A 12,358-nucleotide genomic window follows, 5' to 3' on the forward strand; every position below is an offset into this window, starting at 1 on the left:
AATTTCATTCAATTTTAATGTTGATAAATATTTTCAACATTTCTGTCATTGTCAATGTATAAATCGATGTGCTTAGTTGGCAAAAGAGTAAATCTAAAATGGGAACAAATACGATTGCTTAACGCATTGTTCATGTAGCGTATTTTAACTTACAATGTCATGTGGTTAAATGAGTATAACATTTAATCGGCTGTTGAATAAAGAAACTGGTAAACAGACGAGTGACAAGGGGCTCGAGCAAGGCGTCATGTTGGCCCAACCCAAACCCGGAAGTGAGAGTCGTCAAGGGATGCCCACGGAAGCCTTGAAGCGTTCCGACTACATATCTATCTATCCAGACAATCGCCAACACTTGAAATTTATGTGTATTATGTGCACTCTATGCACATAAATCGCTCGAACCGCTTCCTGCACCCGTGGGGTTTCACACGTCCTCAGTGACGTCACTGGTCTGTAACGAATCACGCCTCGATACGCGCCTCACTTCCTGGATTTCTCGACACAGCACACGCCCCGAATCCTCGGCACAGTACGTCCCATCCCTCGTAAAAATCAGTTTTTCTAGATGAAATGAAGAGTCTCCCTTGTCAAAATACGTCGTATGGTCGCTGAGAGTGTAAATAATTCACACCAGCAGACTTGAGGGAGCAGCTGCATCTACGCTCTTATTGATGCGAAATTGAAGGGTCGGAGAAACGTCAGATAATTTTGAAGCAGCTCATATAATTCCAAAAGCTCATCTGACAACAAGGTTAGTGACGTTGCAATCAATACGAATGTCAAATGCAAAGGATTTGTCGTTTGCGTCTCCCACCTTAGTGTTAATGACGCTATCGCTGATCTTTAGGTTGACAACAGCCTACATTTTATTTTATTTCTGTTTTGTAACTATTTATAAACAAAACATCATAATATACTGTTGCTGTTTATCGATCAAGCAACAAAAGTAATGTGCTTGTGATGACCGTGTACTCGTCATTTTTAGAAGACATTTCAAGTCGTCGCTGCATTTGTTATTTGATATTCTGCAGACCTGAGCATGCCAAATGAGGCTGACCACAACGAGGGTGGGGGAGACAAGAAGTCTGAGGAGAGTGCACAGGATACTTCTGAGCTGTCAGTGAGGAAGCGAACAAATACACCAAGTCCACACAGAGGAACAAGCGCTCCACAAGGTAAAAAATAGTTCAATTTACAGGGGAGCACTAACCATTGACAGCCCTGATTAAATCACTGCCCTGAAATATACCCGGACGCTCCAATGTTTATTAGTTTAGTATTTTGGGAATCCCTTCAACCTATATGACTGTAACAGTTACAGTGCTTAGTTTTAGGAGAACAGCACATTGGGATGCAATTTGAAATGAAATATTGAATAAATTGTTATTCTTACCTCATAGCCAGCCCACCCAGGTTTGTGTCTATGGAGGAGTTAATGGAGACAGCAAAAGGAGTCACCAACATGACTTTGGCCCATGAAATAATGGTTAACCAGTCTTTTCAAGTTAAACCATCTGAGCTTCCTGAAGGAAGGTGAGGTTTGCATGCTGAAAATATGGTTTGCAATCATTTCTTATAACAACCCCTTCACTTCCCCTGTACAGTTTGGAGCGCCGAGTAAAAGATATAGTGCACCAAGCATTTTGGGATTATCTGGAAGCTCAATTAAAGGAGGATCCACCACAGTACAGCCATGTCATCCAACAGCTGTCTGAAATTAAAAAGGTAATGTCAAGGAGACCACAAACCCATTATCACCTGGCAAATAAATGTGTGACTGTGAACCGCTGCAATCTAGGCTCATAATCGCCCAAAGGATGTTCAAGTCTTTATCCAGTTAAACAATTCTTGTCGATCTAAGTAGACAATGTAATAAAGTAAGAGTATTAGATTAGGAAGGAACGCAAGCAAAACAATGTAGGGGAGAACGGCGTGCATCAGTGCTCAATATGATATCATTTAGTACTTTAATCAGAGCTGTTTCTGTACTGAGTTGGGTCAGATGCAGGCCAAATTTAATGTACATGTGTACATGACAAAAAAATATATTAATCTTAATGTACTATAAACAAATAGTAACACTAGATTTTATGTTATTAAAAGTTATACATTAGATAAACTGAAAATGTCAGCCTGCAGAAATAACAGGGAATACAGACTTTAGGCATTTTATCATTAATGTGTGCTTAGTCATCAAGATTTAAAGCAACAATGCATGCTGATATATCAAAAAACATAGCCAAGAAGTTCCACACAAGCAATGAATTGGAGAAATCAAAGCCATTGAAAACTGTTTATGTTAGGTTGGTGTCTTAAGATGTCATCATTGAGATCAATTTTGTAAATGTTGAGATGTTTATTATATTAGCCATAGTTAATCAATCATTATTTTATCTGCAGACCTTGCTATCTTTCTTGCTGCCAAACCATAGTCACTTGCGGGCCCAAATTGAGGAGGTTCTTGACCTGACTCTAATCCAGCAGCAGGCGGAGAAAGGAGCACTGGACGTTGGTGCTCTATCCAATTTTATTATTCAGATGATGGGATCGCTTTGTGCTCCCTGCAGAGATGAGGACGTCAGTAAACTAAAGGAGATCACCGAGTTTGTCCCTTTGCTCAAGTAAGCCATAGAAAAGTATACTATATAACTAGCTCTTTATCTAATGTGTCGTTCACTTACTTAATGAAGCCTCGTTTTATGAAGTTCGGGTCAGCCTAATGATTACAAGAGGAACACAAGTAAAAAAAAATAAAATAAAAATTACAACAATATATTCTATGTGCCCCCACTAGTTAAAACACGGCATTCTGATTAATTTTGTGCCTCATGACTGACATTGATGTCAAAGTGCCCTCGGGCTCACATTGTCATTGTGAATGTCATGTGACCAAACCAAGAAAACAGGTGACCTGTGGTGTTCACAATGTGAGCCCATGGGAACTTTGATGGCATCATTTTCAGTGATTCGACTAGTGATAGATATTGTAACATTTTTAATACTTCATTTCATATATTAACCATTGTTACACATTATTAACATTTTAATTCTTTATATTAACCTCGTCGAAATGTTTTGTGTCCTGTGCAGAGCAAGTGGTGTTGATTTCGGTATAATCTGACCTTAAACTGGGACATACTATTTAGTCTAAAAAAGTTCCTTCTCAGCGTTTTGTGCGAAAACACATTTGGTCCTTGAGAACAGAATCTGTTTTGAACACCCACACCTGACTCTGTTTTCGCCATCGCTCACGGAAAAGTACCAGAGAGTATGTTTTGTCTACAAATGAAAGAGAGGAGGTCTTTTAACTATAAGAAACCATTGTACATGCGGAAGAACTACATTTGACGCTCTGAATCCCACCTGTTTAAGTGATGAATTAGAGGCTGTTATCTGTCCAGAGATCTCTGACTGATTAAAAATCACTTTTGCAAAGGTGTATTTTTCTTACATTAAATCTATCTTCATTTTTGGAACACGCAAAGAGGACAAAATAATTTTATTCCTCTTTCACTAGTAGGGCACATAAAACGTATTATGGCAAAGAAAATACAATATTTGACTTGAGGCGCAATTGGAAGTATACTCTGAAGTCCGTGCACTACACTAAGAGTTCCTACGTTCAGAGAGGCAAATTTCCAAACACACCAATGTGTTGTGTTTAGCAAGACTACTACTTGTGTTTTGTTTACAACTCGGCGTAGTAGTAATCAACTCGCGAGCCCACACCAGTCCGTCCCGTCAATGACAATGTCCACTTTTCGGCCGCAAGCCCAATGGCGCGAAGCCTTGAAAAAAATACACAGACTGAGCACCGACTGAAGCGGGTTTACATTCGTCGATCGAGGTGAGCACAGACGGTCGGTCCTTCTCGTTCCCTGGATTTTTGCAAGGCTTCGCATCATTAATTATGAAAATGCGGAAGCGCTCAAGCGTCATTGACCGGAATAGACGATTGACGGAAGTACCCACCTCTGGTCCACACAGCTAGCTAACGTCAACGTTAGCCAGCCTGACAACCACCACTTTAAGAAAAGCCCTGGACCTAGCGCCACTAAACCGCAAACTTCCGGGAAAAAAAGTTAATAATTTACCAATTTGAGAATAATCCACGGTATTTAATATGCAATATTTACAGAGGTTTAACAAGATTTTTTTCTGTCATTCTTCTCTTAGGGCTATATTCTCACTATTGGACCTGATGAAGTTGGACATGGCTAACTTTGCTGTAAGCAGCATCAGACCTCATCTAATGCAGCAGTCAGTTGAGTATGAGAGGAACAAGTTCCAGGAGTTTTTGGACAGACAGCCTAGTAAGAGCATTATATGATTCATTTAACATTGATAGTCATTAGTCATTGTATTCAAATCTAAAGAAATGAATCATTTGTTATTCACACTGACCAAGTATACTATTCATTGTTTGGGCCACTGCACACTGAACGATTCGTCAGAACGCCAATCCAACACTTGCGCAGTAGTGTGCGGGGGGGTTCTGCCAGAAGATTTCAGCAGTGACCGAGTTTTGGCTACTGGATTTGTGTCGATTCAAACTTTGAGTCACGGTTACATGATGTGGCAACATTACAAATTAGATCCAATCAATATGCACGTAAGATTTTACACAGGTGAAAAATCAATTTCTTGGTTTTAAGCGACACACAGGTGCATATCTTGTACAATAATACTTAATGTACCTGTGGATGAAATAGCAGCGAGCGGCATATGTACCAAGCCGGATACATTACAATGAATGGCGGGAAGCTCCGCCTTTTAATATACAGACGCTCCCCACCTTACGAACGAGTTACGTTCCGGACGATCGTTCGTAAGGTGAATTTGTTCGTAAGTTGCTTCAGTGCTATATTTTGTATTATAATTTATGTTTAAAGCCTATATAAGTATATTGAAGGTTTATATAAGTATGTTTAAGGCTTGTACAAGTAACCTGCATTGGTTTGTACTGAAAAAAACTTTTAATAAAATGGAGAGAATACGTACAGTACTGTACTGTACTACGTATGTTAGAGAGAGAGAGCGAAAGACACACACAGTATGTACATGTACGTAATAAGATAAATAAATTGAAGTTTAACTTACTTTTGGAAGATGTACTCGATGCTTAAGGAGATGATGGAGGAGGATTTTATATCATGAGAGATTCTTCGTCGTCGCTGGAATCGGCTTCAAAAGTTATTTCCTCCTTCATGGGGACCGGCGTTTCTTCCTCCTCCTCCTCGCCACGTTGCTCAGCCTCCAATGAGCTCTCACAGCGCCAATCGTCGGTATTAGTAGCGGAAAGAAGCACTACGCGCAATACAAAATCTAATTTACAGCATTTCTTTCCGAACATTTTTCGACATACTGTACGCGCAGAAATGTTCGTATGTACCGTTCTTCGTAACTCGAATGTTCGTAAGTAGGGGAGCGTCTGTACCCATTTTTTGTCTTTATTCTTGCCCACATCGTTTTTCAATTGTAAATTGTGTCTTCCTTTTTTTTATGAGTGAAAGCTTTTTTAGGGATTAATAGTGATACACTACAATATATTGTATGGCAAACCTCAGAAAACGATACAGGCTTGAGTTTTCTATGGATACTTTTTCTAGGTACATTAAAGTGCAACTTTTGTTCTTTAACAGTGAGGTTGTGTACAGTTATGTTGCAGTTGGAAAACACATTACTCTCTTGTTCAGATGCTTTAGACTACACTGAGAAGTGGCTCAATGACACATTGAAGAACGTAAAAAGAGAGGCTTCCTCCACTGCTGCTTCACCTGATCCTCCTGCTCTCCAACCTGCTAATGTCCATAATCAAGCATATTTGCGACTACTAAAGTGGGAACACCTCTCGGAGCCCTTCCCTGAGGTAAATTCTTTGATAACTTCATTCAGTCTTTGACTCTTTTGAAAAAACGGATTACTATACTGCAGTTGGATTTTCTGTCAGATGTTGTTGTTGTCTTTTTTTTGCTACCTAGACAATGTTGATGGATCAGACTCGGTTCCAGGAAATGCAGCAGAAGACTGAACAATTAGTTTTGCTTTCGACGATATTACTCATTGTTTACACCACCACGGGGGAAGCCATCTCGGGCCTTCCAGGGCTCATGGAGACGCTTAAAAACACAGTTCAAGTCATGCTTGCAGACATGCACATACAGTAAGTGCAAACACATCAAACAGTTGTTATTGGTGGTTCACATTGTACTTACTTTGTATGATGCAGTAACAGTGTGGTGCGACACCTGCTTAAAGCATTTGTTAGATAAACCTTTATACTTAGTGATGTTATAGGCTTGCATTAGGAATTAAGGGATGTATTAATTTAATAACAATACATTTATTTAACTTGTAATTTTTAGTGTTGCCATGTAATGCAAACTAGAGCCACAGTTAAACTAGGGGTGTCAAAATTAGTATGTTAATTTTGTGTTAATATAAAGTTATTTGGTTTAAAATAAATCATCTTGTCATCTAATCTATGCAGTCTTTATTTTTCTTTTTAAAGACAATTTTGTTTACCTTGACTAGTTTTGGCGTCGACTGCCGCCTTCTTCAGAAGCTGTCGGCTTTTTTGTCTTTAAAAAGAAAAACAAAGACTTTAAAGTTCCTTTAACGCCACTTTTTTTTATGTGCTGTTAATGACCGCCCCTTACTTGGAAAGCCTGTACTGGGGGAATTTTAATTGCAACGCAGCAGACACGTCCGTGTCAAAATTTGGCAGTCATAAATTTAATAATAATGCATATATTTGTGGAGACAAGTTGTACTTTACAGTTTAAAATATGTGCATAATTTTACATGTTACTTCATGTTAAAGATTAGATAGCTCTTAATATGAAAAGAAAAATGCACTGAGCTGTCACCATCTTGCAAATGCAATTATGCCATCTAGTGACAGAAAAATGACCTCAACAAAAATCAATATCACACTCGTTTTTTTTACAGTACCGTACGCTTTTAATTTTAACTGAATTTTATGAATTATTATGAAATTATTGTATCAATGACTCAAAGATGCAGCCATATTTCTATTTGTTTCACTTTTTTTCCCCACTTTAATGTTAACAAGAGTATGAAAACTTTATTGTGTATATATAATTGTTTATTTTATTGTACATTTAGAGCAGATGTAAAATTTAGTTAACTATTGAAGTCATGCGATTAATTACGATTAAAATGTAATCGCCTGACACCCCTAGAGTAATTATATTGTGTGTCAAGCCTGCCAATCAAAATTGAGTATTGAGCTGTGACGATATGCGATGCATCACAATGTGCATGTATATCTATATTGTTGGGACAGTCACTATATCTTCCATACAGTTTCAGCAAAAAAAAATAATACAAATTTTGCTGCATTAACTCTTTGACTGCCATGGACGTTAAAAGACGTCAAGTAAAAACCTACGGAGGGCCGCCAATGACGTTAAAAGACGTCATCCAATTTTTTTATTTATTATTTTTTAAACGGGTGGAGGGAAGCCTTGGGCAGCTGTGGTGAAAGTTTCAAGCAGATCTAGTTAGCCTAATGACTATTTTTGGCCCCTAGATGGCAGCAATGACTCTCTTTTGACAAGATTGGGTAGGCGTCAGTAGAAGACGTGAGGCAGAGCTAGAGGGGACAATGGCTGGGGAAGGGAAGAGAACATGGCGACCGGTTGCAAGCGGCTCACGCTCGAGCAGTTTTTTTCAAAGACGAAAAGCATCGACCAACGCTAAAGAGCACATTGATGACGACGATGATCATCATCGATGATGATGATGGTGACTCAGAGGTTGACGCCGAAGTTGCAAGCGTTGACGCGGCGGCTATGACGACGTCATAAAGGTTCACCGGCTAGCGATGCTAACACCGGGAAAACGCGGAGCACAACCGAGCACTTCTGCACAGGCGGACGTTCAATCGGACGACGAAGAGTACCCCGAGTCCAATGCATATTCATCGGAGGAGTGGGTACAGTCTGCTACTTGCTATTCCCCGGAAAAAAAGGCCGCCAAGAAAGTGTAACATCTGCACGCGAAAGGAGCAATCGCAAGTGAAACTAATCTGTTGTGCAAATCCTGCTGCGTCTCCTTGCACGCAGGAGAGCGTTACAAAAAGAAAAACTGTATTTGAAACATCCACATAATTGTAAGTAGTACCACAGTTGTACACATTTGTAAATAGTTTGCGAAATTGTTTTGTCAAATTGTTACACTGTTGAATGGAAATAAACGTATTTTGCAACCAAAAAACACTTTTTCATTGTTGGTGATAGTGTTTTACAGAAGTAAAGCACTATTTAGGTGTTTGTGGCATCATTCATGGACAAAAAGAAGTGTAGAATTCACTAGAGTGCATGAAATAACATCATTTCATAAAAAGCTCTTTTTCTCCGTTTTTTGTTTCAAAGCAGAGCATTTCGGTCAAACTAACCATTTTCTATTGTTGATTACTGAAGAACGGAATAAGGTAGAAACAAACTTTTTTTTCTGATGTAAGATGAGAGTTCAATCTTTCATTTGGTAGTATGTGTGTTTCCATAGTCCAAACACAACATTTTCTGTGGACCTTGAAAGATCAGTTAAAATGCTTAAATCGGCTGGCACTGGTGACAACCCGTTTCTGAAAACATCTGGCAGTCAAAGAGTTAATAAGATTGAAATTTGTTCTTGAGGTTCAAGCAATATCCGTGTTGAGTTGTTTCATGAAAATATCATATTGCCTTTTCAAAGGTCTTTCAGTTTGCAAGAGACACTAGTGACCACTGGGGAGAAACTGTGCATGGAGCTCAGTCAATGTTTAAGCCAACATGGCTATCCTACGTTAACAACAGACCAAAAAAACACTCTGATGGGGCAAATCTCAGCCACAATTCAGCCGGACAACACAGTCCGACAGTTGATGGGTAAGTGATTTGCACTACAGTTTTGTCAATTGTCCGGAGGGGGAGATTTGATTGACCCTCCTCGTTTGTCTTCTCTTGCCATCTCTTTCAGACTCACGTGTTCAGCACTACCTGCTGGCCACTCTGGAGTCCAGTCAACACAAGACCCCTCCTCCTATGCCTGGAGGTCTTGCACCCATCGGCAAGGAGCTTAAAGAACTCGCTGTTCGTTTCAGTTGCCTTGTCAACTTCAATAAGCTGGTCTTCTCCCCGTTCTACCAAAAGATTCTCCACAAGTGCTTCGCATCGGAAGTTTGTGCTAGCACAACAGAGACGTAAGCACTATTGACAGTGGTGTTAAGTAGATTTTCAAGCTAATGCTTAAGTTCTTCAAAAAAACTGAGGATAATTGTAAGCATTTGTGGTTGGTAGCATTCTCTTTATTGCAGAAGAAAATAACACATTTACAGTAAAACACACTAATAGCTCTACTTGAAGATGTAAAAATAAATATTACACTATCTTTATCCTCTACCCTGCTTATAGATCAACTCTATTAGTCCAATGTGTTTTCCTTTTACCATGACTGACCCGGTGTATAATGCTTTGGACCATTTCTTGGGAGGTATAAGGAACAAATGTTGGTCACAAATGAATAACTGGAGCCACGGTGGTTTTGCAAATTTATATAAAAATGTAAAATCGAAATGGTACAAATTTGGTCCACCAGCAGAGAATTAACGTACTGTATAAGTTCAGATGAAAAGTTTGACTCATGGGTCTTCCTATAGCGCTTGTGGCTTAGTTCAGTCCTAAAAAGTAGTCAAGGTGCTTTTAATCGGGGGCTAAGTCAAAAGAAAATAACTAATCAACTGCGCGAGTTGTTCCTCCTACCACCTTGTGGTATAGACAATCAGGAAAGAAGAGTTTTAGTCTCGAAAATTAGCTTTAGAAACACAAAAACTACAGTGGGTGCCGATACAGGCTGAATATTACAGCCTGATGAAATCCATTAGCTTGTTTGTCCAGGCAAGTCACATTTACTTTGACAAAAATGAACCCAAACAAACCAATTTGGAATTATACTTTTTTTTTTTTTTTTTTCATACAAGTATCAAATTAATTTAAATATAAACGAATACATTGGCCTGGCTGATCGGCATTGTGTTGGCCATTGCCTGAGAGTGTAAAAGTTACACAATATTAATAACAATAGTAAGGCACTGTTATATTTTGTAACAGTATTATCGTATCAATGGCTTAAAACAATTCTGGTTCCGAACAATTCTCGATTCCTATTCTTTTAGGGGGCAGGGTGAAATGAGTTTGCATGGTTTAAATTGAGGGTGTCCAAACTACATCCCATAAATAGACTTAAGATAAACAAGTGATATGCACAGACCGTGTCGTTTGTCTGCACGGGGTCGCAACACTCATGGATTATTTTAGTGGTGTTAAGCAAGAAAACCTTTGGACACCTATAGTGTAAATGAAATGCTTACCAGCTATGTTTGGATGAAATTGGCTGAACTTTTCTACAAATTTTAATTTAAAAAAACATTTTAGTTTTTATGAATGTTGTTATGAATTTCTCACAGTGTTATTTTTAACCAATATTTATATCAAACATATGATCTTGAATTTATGTTATTAATTTTATTACACTGGAGAGCTTTATTATTGAAAACCTAATTACAGGGATGTGATTTTTCCGCTAATTCGCGGAATTCCGCTTTTTTTATCTCCCCCCCCCCCCCCCAAAAAAAAAATTCAGATTTTTTTTTTTTAGTAGTTCATTGTGTATACACATGACTCCGACAGATAACATCTTCTGCTATAACAAAGACATTTGTGGTATGCTCTAATATGAGTTACTTTTCATTTGGTCATGATACAATTATTTGTTCATGAAATTTGAACTCTTCAACATTATTTATGTGTTAACTTAGTAATCACATTAGTTAGATATGATGACATTCTCAGTGATAGTTTTTAAAAGCAAAGGCAGTCCAATGTTTTTGAATGTGACTGATTTTGAGTTGACTAAAACTGCCATTTTATATGGGATAGTTCAATATACATTGAAAATTTATGCTGTTGTTTTGTCTATTTCTTTGTCATGTGAGTGCATCGAAAGTACTTAAAGACACGGAAAACCCAGACCCCCGGCTAAATTTTCAGATAATTTCACTTTGGTCAAATCACATCCCTGTAATTACATTTGCTCCTACTGATGGGCTAACCTAATCTGGTGTAGGCTATAGATAAACACAACAGTTTGCTAACTAAGTAGTAGATTAATAGTAGGTAAAGTAACCGCTCATGTTGAGGAAAATGATCATATATGCTGATTCAAGCAATGTGCCAGCTGCGTTGTGGACACCATTCATCCATCTATTATTTACTGCTAAGCCCAGACTTCCCCCAACCCAACCACTTCGTCTGGCTCCTCCGGGGTGATCCTAAGGCGTTCCCAGGCTAGCCGAGAGACATAGGGCCCCATTTTTGGAGACTGGCGCACGTGCGCTCAGTGTAAAAATAGGCACATCTCAATTTCCGTGGCGGCGCAACAGAATTCGCTGTTAGGGGAAGGGTTGCGCTTTTCCGGGCGTTCTGGCGAACACAGCCGCGGCACCTCCAGTATATTTGGTAACAGAAAGTACTCTGCCTTAAGACGGATGCATCACTATTGTCGTGCCGGGTCAAGTGTTAGTGTAGCATGTTTGTGAATCTTGTTGACACGCTGCGCCTTTAGGGGCTAATAGAAAAGTGACATTAGTGGAGCCCAGAGTTCAAAGTGAACATGGTGAAGCAGCATTTAGCTGTTATGCTACACTCAAATGGAGTAAGCTGCCAACAGAAGCGAAGTCAGCCCCAAGTGTAAATGCTTTTAAATCCAGGTTAAACACTGTGCTTTTCCCCCATACCTATGATTAAGCATTTAAAAAAAAAAGTCAAAATCATCATCTTTTACTATATGGCACTTAGTAATTTTAGTAAGCTACTTTTATTTCATTAGTTGTTTTTAAATATCTTTAACTCTTATGTTAGTAATTGCTTTACAATTTTGTTCTTTCAATTACATGAAGCAGGTTGAGTTATACCTTCTAATGTGCTATATAAATAAAGCTACCTTGCCTTGCCAAATGGATGCTAGGAAACTTGGACTTTAGGCAAAAAGACTGCATCATGCTTGTGTGTTTGTGCGTGCGTCCAAAAACATTGATGACAAATAAATGCAATTATTTTATCTCAGTCCATTAGGCAGCAGAAAAATACACTGAATTTGTGTGGTGGACCAACTTGAACCATGGACTGGTACTTAAAATGTGCTTTAACTTTCTTTGAATTGTTTCAAAATGTTTAAATTATTTGCTAATTTGACTTCTCATGAACACTGTATTTGATGCATTTACACTGACTGGTATGCATTGTGCATGTTCAGTAGTCATAAATAAAGCATTGTGTGTCCCTCACAAATGGTT

At 38.7% G+C, this 12,358-nt stretch overlaps 1 protein-coding gene across 1 annotated transcript; it reads left to right on the top strand.

Moving 5' to 3' along the window:
* Window positions 1-319: 319 nt before the first annotated feature.
* On the top strand, window positions 320-12,353 carry tcp11l1 (t-complex 11, testis-specific-like 1). The gene is made up of 10 exons (XM_077567466.1): window positions 320-751; window positions 1,032-1,175; window positions 1,401-1,533; window positions 1,605-1,725; window positions 2,401-2,621; window positions 4,177-4,313; window positions 5,697-5,869; window positions 5,982-6,163; window positions 8,722-8,894; window positions 8,986-12,353. The coding sequence occupies exons 2-10, from the start codon at window positions 1,040-1,042 to the stop codon at window positions 9,210-9,212; spliced, it is 1,503 nt and encodes a 500-aa protein (XP_077423592.1). The 5' UTR covers window positions 320-751; window positions 1,032-1,039; the 3' UTR covers window positions 9,213-12,353.
* Window positions 12,354-12,358: the final 5 nt, after the last annotated feature.

The sequence above is a fragment of the Vanacampus margaritifer genome, chromosome 6, assembly GCF_051991255.1.
Source record: "Vanacampus margaritifer isolate UIUO_Vmar chromosome 6, RoL_Vmar_1.0, whole genome shotgun sequence".
NCBI classification, from domain to species: Eukaryota; Metazoa; Chordata; class Actinopteri; order Syngnathiformes; family Syngnathidae; genus Vanacampus; species Vanacampus margaritifer.